Source organism: Balaenoptera musculus, chromosome 14 (assembly GCF_009873245.2).
Source record: "Balaenoptera musculus isolate JJ_BM4_2016_0621 chromosome 14, mBalMus1.pri.v3, whole genome shotgun sequence".
Classification (NCBI taxonomy): Eukaryota; Metazoa; Chordata; class Mammalia; order Artiodactyla; family Balaenopteridae; genus Balaenoptera; species Balaenoptera musculus.
Window position 1 is genome coordinate 57,986,635 of NC_045798.1, and position 14,979 is coordinate 58,001,613.

Genomic DNA, 14,979 nt, shown 5'->3' on the forward strand with positions numbered 1-14,979 from the left:
GTGGTTAAAAGCTCACGCTCAAAACATCAAACTGCGTGAGTTTGAAGTTTGGCTCTGCAGCTTTCTAGCTAGATTTTGAGTAACCTTGCAAGCAGGTTAGCCTTTAGCTGGTATTTGGCTTTCAGTGAGAACTTGGCTTTTAACTGATAAGGGTGGTTCACATACCTAGACTGTTTGTACAAATAATATGATTTATAGCAAACAACCTGCTTTCCTTCTAGAATTTTGATAGTTACTGAACTAAATAGACTGTAGAGGGTGCCTGTATGACCAGCCCCCAGTAAGTATGCTCAGTGTATGCCTTCACAGAAGACAGCAAGGAGGATTACACATGGAATTCACAGGCTTTGCCTGTGTGTTTTTCCCATGCTGATCCTGTTGTGTATACTTTTGCTGTAATACTCACTGCTTGTGGTACAACTGTAAGTTGAGTCTGTGACCTCACCTAACAAATCAAACCTGTCAGAGGTCTAGGGGACCCCCTAACATACCCTTCAAGTCTCAGTTTTTATATCTGTAAAATTTGGATAATGATGAAGAGTACCTAGCTCTAGAATTGTTCTGAAGATGACATGAAATGTATGCAGAGCTTCAACACAGGTTCTAACTGAAGTAATTGTTTAATAAAGTTATCAATTATTATGTTGCTCTGTGCAATTATGATTTTGTAAAATAAAGCCAATGACAGTTTGTGTCCTGATTCTTAGTTGCATGTGTGATCTATGTAAATAATTTTGCTGAGTCATAGCTTATCTCATCTTCAACTTTAGTAGATAATTAAAAATTGTTTTCCAAAGTAATTGTTTTTGGAAACAACTGTTTCTCATTGCTACCCATCTTTGCCTAATCTTGGTATTGTCAAACTTCTAAATTTTGGTATTTATTATTATTTAGTTTGCATTTCCCTGATTACCTGAAAGATTGAGTATTTAAAAATATGTGTAGGCCATTTATTTCTTCTGTGAAGTGCTTGTTCATATCTTTTGCCCATTTTCATGTTGGGTTGTTTGTCTTTTCCTTATTGATTTATAGGAGTTCTTTATATATTCTAGATATAGATTCTTTGTCAAACTTACAAAGTGTTCCAAAAAGCTTAAAACATAGGATAAACTTACTTTTTTAATAGTATGTTAGTTGTATTTTCAAATAATATACACTGTGTATTTTTCTTTAACATCTAGATGTAAGGGAATAGGTCCAGTTGGTAATCTGGGGAAAAAAATAAATGCACAATTTTACCCAGTGTTTCCAGACTCTTTGGACCTCTAGTGTATTTATCGTGCCCCTATAATTCTTTGGTTCAGTCTGCATCTCTTATATTTATCTTTCTGTCACTTTCCTCTGAATCTGAAAATTCTTAGCATTGCATTCTAATTATTTTGAAAATTGGAATGTAACTTTATTGAGTTTGTTAATGGTAACAGTGTTTCAGTGGCCATACTTAAAAGGTAATTTTAAAAACTCATGTTCACTTTTAGGAGAATGTATGATACCCAAAAAACCCCTCATGTTTACATTCCGGAGAAAGGTGAAACAAACTGATAAATTAAGTATAGAGATATAGCAGTAAGTTTATTTAATGTTTTCCCCTGTGGTATAGAAGTAGCAGGCTTTTATTTATTTATTTGTTTGTTTGTTTGTCTTAGCTTATAAGCATAGTAATAAGACTGATTCCTGAGGAATATGCTTCCTAAAGTCCACATTTTATAATTACTGACTGCTTTACACCAGACACCTCTTTGTCATTATTTACAATTTTTAAATGCCTAATTTGTTTAAGGATTGTATTGAATTTATAAACATGTAAATAATATCTTTTCAGAACTTTTTTAGAAAATATGCACCAAGTGAGAATGGGCCAAATGGGATCAGTGCTGAAGTTATGGATACTTATGTTAAAAGCTGTGGTAAGTTTTTCAACTTACTACTTTTCATTGATATGTGGGAATAAAGGAAAACAAGCTATCCTGATATTACCATACTCATACACATTTAGAACATGTTAGGATTTTTTCTAGTCCATTTGGGCTACAATAACAAAATACCAGAGACTGGGTGACTTACAAACAACAGAAATTTATTTCTCACAGTTGTACAGGCTGGAAGTCTGAGATAAGATGCCAGCCTGGTCAGGTGAGGGCCTTCTTTGGGTCAAAGACTTGTTATTGTATCTACACCTGGTGGGAGGGGCTAGGGAGCTCTGTGGGGTATCTTTTATAAGGGGCTAATCCCATTGGTGAGGGCTAAGCACCTCCCGAAGTTCCCACCTCCTAACACCACTACCTTGGGCATTAGGATTTCAGCATGTGAATTTTGAGGGGACACAAAACATTCAAACCACAGCAGTTTTAAATGCTCTATAAGAAGATTAAAAGATACAAAATGTGAAAAAAGAGGTCATTAATGTTTTGACGTAATAGTAGGAATAAGGTGTAAATTCTGTTTACTCTTTTATAGATGCATCTGTTTTTTTTTAACATCTTTATTAGAGTATAATTGATTTACAATGTTGTGTTAGTTTCTGCCGTATAACAAAGTGAATCAGCTATATGTATACATATATCCCCATATCCCCTCCCTCTTGCATCTCCCTCCCATCCTCCCTATCCCACCTCTCTAGGTGGTCACAAAGCACCAAGCTGATCTCCCTGTGCTATGTCGCTGCTTCCCACTAGCTATCTATTTTACATTTCAGAGTGTATATATGTCTAGAACACTCTCTCACTTCATCCCAGCTTACCCTTACCCTTCCCTGTCCTCAAGTCCATTCTCTACATCTGCATCTTTCTTCCTGTCCTGCCCCTAGGTTCATCAGAACCGTTTTTTTTTTTTCATTCCATATATGTGTGTTAGCATATGGTATTTGTTTTTCTCTTTCTGACTTAACTTCACTCTGTATGACAGACTCTAGGTCCATCCACCTCACTACAAATAACTCAATTTCATTTCTTTTTATGGCTGAGTAATATTCCATTGTATATATGTGCTGCATCTTCTTTATGCATTCATCTGTCAGTGGACACCTAGGTTGCTTCCATATCCTGGCTACTGTAAATAGTGCTACAATAAACACTGTGGTACAGGACTCTTTTTGAATGATGGTTTTTCTCAGGGTGTATGCCCATAGTGGGATTGCTGGGTCATATGGTAGTTCTGTTTTTAGTATTTTAAGGAACCTCCATACTGTTCTCCATAGTGGCTGTATCAATTTACATTCCCACCAACAGTGCAAGAGGGTTCCCTTTTCTCCACACCCTCTCCAGCATTTATTGTTTATAGATTTTTTGATGATGGCCATTCTGACTGGTGTGAGGTGATACCTCATTGTAGTTTTGATTTGCATTTCTCTAGTGATTAGTGATGTTGAGCATCCTTTCATGTTTGTTGGCAGTCTGTATATCTTCTTTGGAGAAATGTCTATTTAGATCGTCTGTCCATTTTTGGATTGGGTTGTTTGTTTTTTTGATATTGAGCTGCATGAGCTGCTTGTGTATTTTGGAGATTAATCCTTTGTCAGTTGCTTTGTTTGCAAATATTTTCTCCCATTCTGAGGGTTGTCTTTTTGTCTTGTTCATGGTTTCCTTTGCTGTGCAAAAGCTTTGAAGTTTCATTAGGTCCCATTTGTTTATTTTTGTTTTTATTTCCATTTCTCTAGGGGGTGGGTCAAAAAGGATCTTGCTGTGATTTATGTCCAAGAGTGTTCTTCCTGTGTTTTCATCTAAGAGTTTGATAGTGTCTGGCCTTACATTTAGGTCTTTAATCCATTTTGAGTTTATTTTTGAGTATGGTGTTAAGAAGTATTCTAGCTGTCCAGTTTTCCAGCACCACTTATTGAAGAGGCTATCTTTTCTCCATTGTATATTCTTACCTCCTTTATCAAAGATAAGGTGACCATATGTGCGTGGGTTTATCTCTGGGCTTTCTATCCTGTTCCATTGATCTATATTTCTGTTATTGTGCCAGTACCATACTATCTTGATTACTGTAGCTTCGTAGTATAGCCTGAAGTCATGGAGCCTGATTCCTGGGCTCTGTTTTTCTTCCTCTGGATTGCTTTGGCTATTCGGGATCTTTTGTGTTTCCATACAAATTGTGAATTTTTTTGTTCTAGTTCTGTGAAAAATGGCATTGGTAGTTTGATAGGGATTGCACTGAATCTGTGCATTGCTTTGGGTAGTATAGTCATTTTCACAATGTTGATTCTTCCAATCAAAGAACATGGTATATCTTTCCATCTATTTGTATCATCTTTAATTTCTTTCATCAGTGTCTTACAGTTTTCTGCATACAGGTCTTTTGCCTCCTTAGGTAGGTTTATTCCTAGGTATTTTATTCTTTTTGTTGCAATAGTAAATGGAAGTGTTTCCTTAATTTCTCTTTCAGATTTTTCATCATTAGTGTATAGGAATACAGGAGATTTCTGTGCGTTAATTTTGTATCCTGCTACTTTACCAAATTCATTGATTAGCTCTAGTAGTTTTCTGGTAGCATCTTTAGGATTCTCTATGTGTAGTATCATGCCATCTGCAAACAGTGACAGCTTTACTTCTTCTTTTCTGATTTGGATTCCTTTTATTTCTTTTCTTCTCTGATTGCTGTGGCTAAAACTTACAAAACTATGTTGAATATTAGTGGTAAGATTGGGCATCCTTGTCTTGTTCCGGATTTTAGAGAAAATAGTTTCAGTTTTTCACCATTGAGAACGATGTTGGCTATGGGTTTGTTGTATATGGCCTTTATTACGTTGAGGTAAGTTCCCTCTATCCCTACTTTCTGGAGAGTTTTTAGCATGCGTGGGTGTTGAATTTTGTCAAAAGCTTTCTCTGCATCTATTGAGGTTATCATATGGTTTTTATCCTTCAGTTTGTTAATATGGTATATCACATTGATTTGCGTGTATTGAAGAATCCTTGCATCCCTGGGATAAACCCCACTTGATCATGGTGTATGATCCTTTTAATGTGCCTTTGGATTCTGTTTGCTAGTATTTTGTTGAAGATTTTTGCATCTATGGTCATCAGTGATATTGGTCTGTAGTTTTCTTTTTTTGTGACATCTTTGTCTGGTTTTGGTATCAGGGTTATGGTGGCCTCGTAGAATGAGTTTGGCAGTGTTCCTCCTTCTGCTATATTTTGGAAGGGTTTGAGAAGGATAGGTGTAGCTCTTCTCTAAGTGTTTGATAGAATTCGCCTGTGAAGTCACCCGGTCCTGGGTTTTTGTTTGTTGGAAGATTTTTAATCACAGTTTCAATTTCAGTGCTTGTTATTGGTCTGTTTATATTTTCTCTGTCCTCCTGGTTTTGTCTCGGGAGGTTGTGCTTTTCTAAGAATTTGCCCATTTCTTCCAGGTTGTCAATTTTATTGGCATATAGTTGCTTGTAGTAATGCCTCATGATTCTTTGTATTTCTGCAGGGTCAGTTGTTACTTCTCCTTTTTCATTTCTAATTCTGTTGATTTGAGTCTTCTCCCTTTTTTCTTGATGAGTCTGGCTAGTGGTTTATCCATAGATGCATCTTTGCAGTCACTTAACTATTTTGTATTTATAAGTTATTTCTTCCTGGAAGCTGTAATTTTTCCCTTGATTTTCCCTGAGTTTGAGTAAGCAATTAAGTAGACTGTGGGAAAAGTCTGTCAGGAATAATTATATTTTTGATAAATCTCTAGAGCTAAGATAACAGTGCTATGTTAGGAGGTGCCTCTCATAGTATTTTAGATTAGTACTTATGGTCCCTTTCTGGAAATAAGTAAGTAGTGGCATGCCATAGGGATTAATTCAAATATTTCAACCACTTATGCCTATTCTCATGAAGTTTATATTCTAGAGGATTATTTTTTATTTTCTTAGGAGATTTTTTTTTTTTTTTTAATAACTAGATTGTTTAAGGGAGGGTTAATAAAGGAGTTGACACTAGAGTTGAGCCCTGAATATTGACACTAGAGTTGAGCCCTGAATAGTATATGGCATATATCATGTTATACCTGTTTTACATAAATATTATATTTATGTTTATGTCCATATTTCTACTTAAACAGTCAAGCTTGGGGAAGCAAGTAGAGGATTTTCTAGACATATAACAACTATATTTAAACTTTCCTATCATTTTATGGCTTATAAATTGCTCTCTTATACATGACATTTTTTTAATTTTTCACAATGCTCCCATGAGGTAGTATTCCAGATTATTTTGTACTACATAATTTATTCCCAAATTTATACTTGATACATTTTTGCCTGAGAAGTATAAAGAAAATATAATATTCCTAGGAACTTTTAAATTACTGAAATAAAATGTGTGTATGTATATTCATATTCCTTGTGGTTTTAATTCTTATTTTAACCTAAGGAACGTTACATGTGTTACATGTAACTGCTTACCCATAAAAATGATCACATACAGTGTATTTAGATTTTAAGACGAAAAAAAATTGAAGCATCTAAGAGAAAATGTTTCCCTTTATTAACTAACTCTGTATTTCTCTCTCCTTTCCCTCTTTCCCTTCCTGCTTTACTTCCTTTCCTCTTTCCTTTTTTCCCTTTTCTCTTCTATTCATTTTTTTCTCCATTAAGTCTGTGTTTTCTAAGATCTGAAAAATTAATGTACTTCTAAAGGCTTGATAGATCACTCACATGGCTGGCAGCTTATACTGTTTTTCAGCAAGGCTTGTCAATCAAGGCAACCGTACAAGGCTTCCCTACGGCTTGTGTTTCTCAGAGCTGGGTTTCAAGAGGAAGTATTCTAAGAGACAGGAAGTAGAAACTTTTGGTTTCTGAAGGCCTGGATTGGGAAGCTGGCAGTTTGTCACTTCTGTCATATTCTGTTGGTCAAAGGAGTCACAGAACCTGCCTGGATTCAAGGGGAAAGGATATAGTTCCCATCTTGAATGAAAAGCGTGTTAAGGAATCTTTAATCTGCCACACCTAGTTTTCAGTATTTTATTACCTGAGATATTTTGTATGCCATCAAGCAATTACCTCGTGTCTTTTTACTTTCTGATAGTTACAGTAAATTTTTTTACCTTGTAAATCTATTTAATAAAGAAATGTTAACTTTTTCTACTTGAAGTATATATGCACACAACCTTATAAGTATTGACTAAAGTTTGAAAACCCTGCTCACTTAAAAAAAGTACTGGAACAATATTTTATAATATGTGCTAAATGTCATAGTATTGTGCCTTTTATATAATGTTCCGTTTTTTCCCATTAGCTAATGAAAATATGACTTTTTTTAATGTAAAAAAAAATAGCCATTTAAATTGTACCTGGACAGTTAACTTCAAATTAGATATTCTTCCTAATAAAAGCATTTCACATTTCTTCATATCCTGATAACTGATTTGATGGCAGGCCTTCTCTTCATCTTATTTTGAATACCCTTCTGTTTTCTATATGTATTGCTGTGTTACAAAATAATTTTTTGTGTTTCAGTGAGTTTGGTAGCATTCCAGGTAATGTTGCAAGTTGAAAGCCATTATTTGAATTTTTCATTAGAGGATTCAATGCTTAATAAGTTGCAACATTGTACTAGAATCTGATTGTTGGGCATTATCACATAGATGCATGTATTATAAGTTTCATTTTAAAAAGTAATGTTTTAGGTTTTTGGCAAAGTGTAAGAAGACGAGTGCGATTAGTTATGGTGACATTTTTTCCGGATTATGCAGGGTGTCAAATCTATATTATGCAAGTAAATGTGGGAACACTGATTATTCTCACACTCATATCTTTACTAGTAAAGAGAGATAGTATTGTTTAGTTGTCTATATTTCTCTGTATTTTGCTTTAAGTCAAAGTTGTTTTGTAAAACCAATTTCAAGATGTTTGTGTATCTCACATGAAGTCCAAATACTAATGAATAGCATCCTTTTGACAAGATTCTCTTGGACAGGTATAGTGTTTCCATTATAGTTAAAGAATAACTTCAGTTTTCCTGAAACTCTTCTGATCTACTCTGTGCCATCTCAAATCATTCTGAATATTGTTTATATCCTCAAAATTTCTGAGGATCATCCTACTCTTGCCTCACATACCTCTTTCAGGACGTAATCTTTTATGTTTTAAGTGTTGACATTTGAATTATTGAAACACCCCAAATTCTCACCTCCACCATTTATATATATGAAAGAGAGAAAGATCATATGCTGTCTCACTTGACTTAAAAAACATTTATTGAAATGATCATCCAACATATTTATGACCTTAACACACTGAGGCAGGGTAAAAAGGCTCTTTTTCATACATTTTCCACTTCCATTGGAAAATAATCCAGTAATAACAATGAAATATTACTGAGAAATCAAATTTGATGATAAAGAGTAGTTTATAAAAACATCTTGTTTTATCAGTAGAGACAGGCATAATTCATACATGTCTAGTTACATGAAAATTTTAGGTCAAAAATACTGTTGCTGTATATGTGAATCATTACTTTCATAGAGATAGCTAAACAACTTGAAACAAAGTAAATAGTGATAAAAATTAAACTAATTGTAATTTATAATTAATAAGAAGATAACTAGTACCATGTAACAACTCAGATGCACTGATAACACAATGATGTTCTTTATGAAAATTGCAGGAGTTTCAGCTATCTTCATATGCATATTATCAGTAGGAGTTTTGTATCCTTGACAAGTGGCAACCAGATTTCTAAGTGAATCCCTTATTAGAGAACTCAGTGTGCTAAGTTCTGATGTGTTCTCAGTTCTCTTTACCAATATCAGATTTAATATCCTTCAGTTAAGTCACTTACTAGTTTTTCAGTGGAGAGCCTTTAGTCATTTGTGGAACTGCATATTTTGCAGCAGTTTTAGAGCAATGCTACTGCAAGTATAATCCAACAGCATTAGCTTCACCTGGGCACTTGTTTGTATTACAGACTCTCAGGCCTTTCCCCTGCTGTTTGGATCAGAATCTGCATACAGGATTCCCAGGGGATTCTTAGGTGCATTAGAACACTAGAGAGGGCTTTTCAAACTTTGATATATATAACAATCACTCTCTGGACACTGCCCCTGGAGACTCTGATGCAATAGGAATGAAGTAAGGCTTAAGAGTTTGCATTTTTAACAAGATTCTAGGTGGTAGTGAAACTGCCAGTCTGTGTATCACATTTTGAGTAGCAATGCCCTAGATCAAATGTCAGTCAATTTTTCCCTAAAGCCTTTCAGATAGTAAATATATTTATACTTTTCAGGCCAGGTGGTCTCTGTTGCAACCATTCAACCAGGCCATTATAGTGCTTAAGAAATATTGAAATAAATGGGCGCGGCTCTGTTCCAATAAAGTTTCTTTATAAAATATAAAAACAGAGGGGGACCAATTTGGGCCATCAAGCTGTATTTGCTCATCCTTTATATAAATGACCCTCAAGTCCCCCAGTGGCCCAACTACCAGTTTCATTCAGCATCAGTTAACATAATCTAACTATAGTGGTTTACACACGTAACAGTTACTTTCTTTTTTGTAAGAAGCCCAGATGTAAGCCATTACTGTTGTTGTTTTAACTCTTTAGGGATGTTAGTGTCAACCAAGGTCTCTGATTCCCTTGGTCAGCTCCCTCTATAAAAATGCTCACCACAAAACTACATTTGCCTACGTCTTACTGGACAGGCCTAACTTCAAGTGAGGCTGGGAAATGTAGTCTTTTATGTAGGTACAGTCTTGCCCCAGAAATCTTAGTTTGGTCTTGTTTTAAGGAAGAAGTGTACATAGGATATTGCGTTGTTGGCAAACTAGTAGTCCTCGTCACACTACAGACTATATTTTGAGAATAACTGATTTGTTTAGTCAACTGTAACTGATTTGTTACAGTTAAGTGAAAATTATTAGTAGACCAGTAATATGATTAGAAGCATTTTTTTGAATGATAGTATGCTATCTTTCATTCATTCTCTACATATGGATATACTTTGAAATATATATAATTTTATCTAGAATTAGGGTATGGTGAGTTATTCTAAACAAATATACTTGAGCTTAAATATCTTGTTGAATGTTACATCCACCAAAATAGCCACTTTGGGAAGGAGGAATTACACAGAGTACAGTGCAAAAGTGGCATAAGCAATGATGTTAGAGTCTAACTTAGTTTTAAACCCCAGCCCAGTGACCTTGGACAATCCTGTTAACTTCTGGAGCCTTAGGTTTTTTCATTTGAGGGATGGTGATAATACTTAACTGACATCATTAAAAGCGTTAGACATGATGAATGTAGTTTGCCTAGCTAAGAACCTAGCCTTCAATAAATTGTAACTGTGTTTATAATTGTAATTGAAGATTAATCTGATGATGGATGTCATTGCTTAAGTCACTTTTGGACTTCCAGAATGGCCTTCAGAACCTGAATTAAATGAACTTTAGTATTAATCGAATTTAGACAGGATTAATTTGGTCATTAACAGGTGGTCCGATCTTTTTTCTACATAGTGTCTGAAATAAACGTGTTTGTAAATACTGGCATAGTCATATGTGTGTTTGCTAGTTGCATTTGTTCTTAAGTTACTAATGCGAGAAACAGAACAGAAAAAAAACAGCTTCAAACAAGTGTTATTTGCTTATATTTTTTGAGCACTTTCATCGTGCACCAGGTTTCCAGACTTTAGAAGAGAAAGAAAAAGAGAATAAAGGTAGAGACAGTGACTCTGCCCCTGGTCCTGCTCATGTAATTTGTCTTAATTTAGAGGATTATGCTGTGAACTTCATACATGCCTTTACCACTCACGTGAATTCATTTGTTTTTCTATCTGCTGGCACTTCAAGATTGTTTCTCTAAAGATTTTTTTTTTTAATTCTGCACTTACTTTTGTTATAGTATAGATAAGGTGGTTGTGGGATGGTTGACTTCATTATGTGTGTTTCTGCAGACACATTTTTTTCACAGTCATTCTTAACATATATCTAATTTGAAATGAAAAAGGATAGACACATGTTATAATTAAGGTTTCTGAAACCTCATTTAACTTTTGATTAAAGTGACTTTTATAATTTGACAGAATTTTACAGGATATTTTTTCTGTTGCAAATAATTTGAGTTTCAAGTGATAACCTCTTCATAGAGTCAAAGATTACACATTTAATTTGAGAACTTAGGTAAGAATTCAGAAAGAGTAGTAATCAATTTGAAATTAAAGTAGCACAAACTGCTGTTGTATTCAGTTGTATGTATTACCTGGTTTGCATGTGTTTTTCACAATTCTTTTGTCTTTTGTTTTTGAACTGTTATTGCAGCTGGATATTGCGTGATTACATATATTCTTGGAGTTGGAGACAGGCACCTGGATAACCTTTTGCTGACAAAAACAGGTAACAAATAATGGCTAGTAGCAGATATACATTTTATATGCCAGTGATTTTTGCCCTGGAATCTACTTCGTAAGAAAATAAATTGCATAAGTGAATTTAAATTGAAGTCCCTTTATATGGTACCTTGGAAGGACATGTAAGGGAATCTCCCATCCCTTATAAGAACTGCTTTAGTAGAAATCCTACAGATGGTCATCTAGTCCTTACTTCTTGAAATGCCTTCTTTAGTGGGAAGCCCATAATGTTTGCAAGCAGTCCAATCTCTTACTGTACAGCTCTAGTTAGAATGTTTAAATGTTCTTTCTCTTATCAAACAACACTGAACTCACATTAACTTCTATCTTTAATTCTTTACCTTTTCCCCTTGGAGTTATGTGGAATAATCATTCTCATCCTTCTTCTTCCTAATAACTCCTTGGCCCCATGGCTTTAAACACCATCTCTGTGCAACTTCCAAACTTACTCTATTTCAGTCCATTTCATTAGCTGTTTACTTGAAATCCTAAATATACAGCTAGTCATAAAAGTTGTTTTCTTCCTCCACTACCTGCCTGATAAGCTGCTCCTCACTTGGTTTCCCCATCTTAATAAATAGTAACATCACCTACTCAGTTGTTTACACCCCAGACTTGGGAGTCATTTTTAATTGCACTATTGACTTCATCTTACATATCGAATCTATTATCAAATTGTATCTACTGCTCACCAAAATAAATCATAAAGTTACCCCCTCTTCATTTCCACTGCTTTGATCCCATTTGAAACCACCAATATCTTTTGCCCAAACTGTATGATTAAAATCTGAACTCTTTACTGTAGCCATTGTGGCTTGCCTACACTAACAGGTTTGAATGTCTGAATGTAAAATCACTCCTGTCTTGGGCAAGTGTCCTTGTTGTTTCTTCTTCCTGGGAAGCTCTTCTCTCAGATCTTTCAAGACTTTGGTTAGTAAGTCTAAGATTGAATGGCATCTTTTTAGAGTAGCCTTTTCTAACTCTCCAGTCAAATAATATTTATATACCTGCCACCCCACTCCTCTCCATTACTCTCTATTTATTATTCTGTTTTGTTTTCTTTATAGCACTTATCACTAGCTGAAGGTATCTTTTTTTAATATAATTCAACAAATATTTATTGAGCACCTACTATATTTTAGGTATTGTTCTAAGTGCTAGGGATACCAAAATAAACAGGACAGAAATCCTAGCCCTCATGGAGCTTGTTGACTTCTTAATCATCACCCTCTCCCATTCCGGATGTAGGTTCCATGAGCGCAGGGACCTTGTCCATGCACCTTGCCACCGTGCCTCCAGAGCCTTGAACAATGCCTAGCTAAAATGTTTGATAAATCATTGTTGAATTAATGAATAAATATTTCTGTTCTTCTATGTAGCCTTTTCTTCCATATGCCAAATAATCCAAGTTTCTTCAGCCGTTCACAAAAAATAGATTTTAAAGTACCCTTAAAATAGTCTCTCAGGTAAGGACATTATGTAGTTTGTTAGTATTCCTCCAAATTTTGATACCAAAAATTTAACATAATATATTGAGTATAGCCTGACTAATTATTAATATAGTAACCATGTTAATTCATGTAGTCTGGAATTTCATATATTCAGTTTTAAATTATTGGTGTGAAAAATAATCTGGTAAAATTTGCATGTGGGAACCATGTCTATATCAACGCCAGGCAGTCCCTTTAATTACCAAAGCCTGAAGGAGTATAATCAGATTGCATTGGAGGTTCTTGCCAAATTTACTAATTTAGCAAAGGATATTTATAAAACGTTATGCTGTGTTTGGAAAAAATTATAATTTGGAAAAAGTTTTCCTGTGTTGTTTTCTTAGCTCTCTTTTTCAGTTGAATCTTTTAACCACAAGAATCAAACTACCAAAATAATTCCATTTGTTTTTATATTGTAATCATTTTATAACCACAGTGGAATTCTTTAATGTATAGAGTAGCATTACATCTATAATGTTATATTCACAGATCTTACTTGTCTCTTCTTTTGGAAATTGATAAATAATAGACCGTTTTCTGTTGGACTTTGAGAACTGCTCTGTCTTGTGTGTGTCTGTGTGTATTGATGGGGATACTTTAAGAGTAAGATTTGGAAAGAAAGGTCTACCTAATATACTTTTTTGGCCCAGGTCATAGATACTTGTGTGGAAATTGAATTGTAAAATTTCAAAAACAGGTTATAAGCTTCTTGTCACCAGTTTTCCACTAGAGGGTGCTCTAAATTTTGTTTTAAGCTTACCTTAAAATGTGCTAGATAAGAGGCACATTCTCTTTCTTTTAAAACAGCATTTCTTTGAGTTATTTCTTCTTAACTGCTCTTTAATAATTTCATCCACTTATATCATACAACAAGCATTTTACATCTTCCTCACTAGGATAAATGTTTTAAATTTTTGGATTTAGTTTGAATGAAATTGGATTGTATAAGGAAAGACTGATTATGTCAAGACAAATGGAAGTATATAATACATTCCTCAACTTCTAGAAATTTATAATGATTTATTTTAAAATGTTTGTGTGTCTACTCATTTTTTACTAACAGTCCATATTGCAAAGCAGTTTCAAGTTATATTAATTACATATGTTATAATTAGACTTTGTATAGTTTAGACAACTATTACATATTTAAAATGAATTTTGAAGGTGTTTCATTGCAGGAAATAGATTTCAATGCTTGTACTTAAAAATGCCTTGAATATTATGAAGCATCTTCCATTGTATATTTTGGATCCATTGTGCCTTCAACACAGACCATAACATATTAAAAAACTTAGAACTTTAGATTCTCTTATATAACTCTACAGTCTCTCAGTGTTGATGGAGCTTTTATTAATGATAAATAGCATTTCTCCCATTCTTCAAAATAAAATACCTTTTGTCTTCTATTCTCATTTTCCAGCTTGGGCAGGTTTGTGTGTGTGTGTGTGTGTGTGTGTGTGTGTGTGTGTGTTTGTTTTTCTTGGGCAAGTTTAGATGGTTTGGAATTGTAATCAGAGTACTACTGATTTGTCAGTGCCCAGTTCCCTGGTATGAGAGATGGAACAGAGAGGAAGGAGACACCCAGATTTCATTTCACTGTGGTCTTTTGGGGATTCACCCTAAATACACACTGTTCCACCTGTAAATATAGATGAGACAGAAAAGGGTCAGACTAAGAACTTCAGGAATGTGTGGAGGAAAATGTTTCATCTCTTATAGAGAATTTCAAAATCTGTACAATGATAATGTACAAAAATGCAAAATATAAGTCTCAATTTCAGATTTCCCAGAAATTTTTTGCCCATGCTTTAATTGGTTGTGGATATTTTTAACTTGGTTGAAGTTTCCTCAACTTGTGCAGCAGAGGGCGTTGTGTATCTACCACAAATGTAAAAGTCTGGAAATTCCTTTGTCAATGTTATGGTTTTCTACAAACATATTTGGGGTGAATGATATTTCACTTATTAATGCATTAATATATTATTTTGGCAAGAAACTACAAAATTTAAGCTGTGATACAGGATTGGAAAAAAAGTGAATTTTTTTCATAGTTGCTGTCCTTTGAAGAAGCTTTAAGAAGTTTATTCAGGGTAATTCAATTGTGGCAGGGCTCAAATGAAATTAGACTTGAGTTTATCTCAACTCTTTGGAAAAAGTTTTGTTTTTATTT

The 14,979-nt window shown here is 34.4% G+C and overlaps 1 protein-coding gene across 4 annotated transcripts in view; it reads left to right on the plus strand.

The window, feature by feature from the left end:
* The window catches only part of PIK3C3 (phosphatidylinositol 3-kinase catalytic subunit type 3), a 167,434-nt gene that overhangs the window by 118,818 nt on the left and 33,637 nt on the right, over positions 1 to 14,979 (plus strand). For all 4 annotated transcript variants that reach the window (XR_005016191.1, XR_005016190.1, XM_036823238.1 and 1 more), the window contains exons 20-21: positions 1,823 to 1,907; positions 11,231 to 11,305. Coding sequence is in view for 2 of the 4 variants with exons in the window: in XM_036823238.1 (XP_036679133.1) it covers positions 1,823 to 1,907; positions 11,231 to 11,305 (160 nt within the window). In the remaining 2 variants the exon portion in view is untranslated. The remainder of the gene's footprint in view (positions 1 to 1,822; positions 1,908 to 11,230; positions 11,306 to 14,979) is intronic.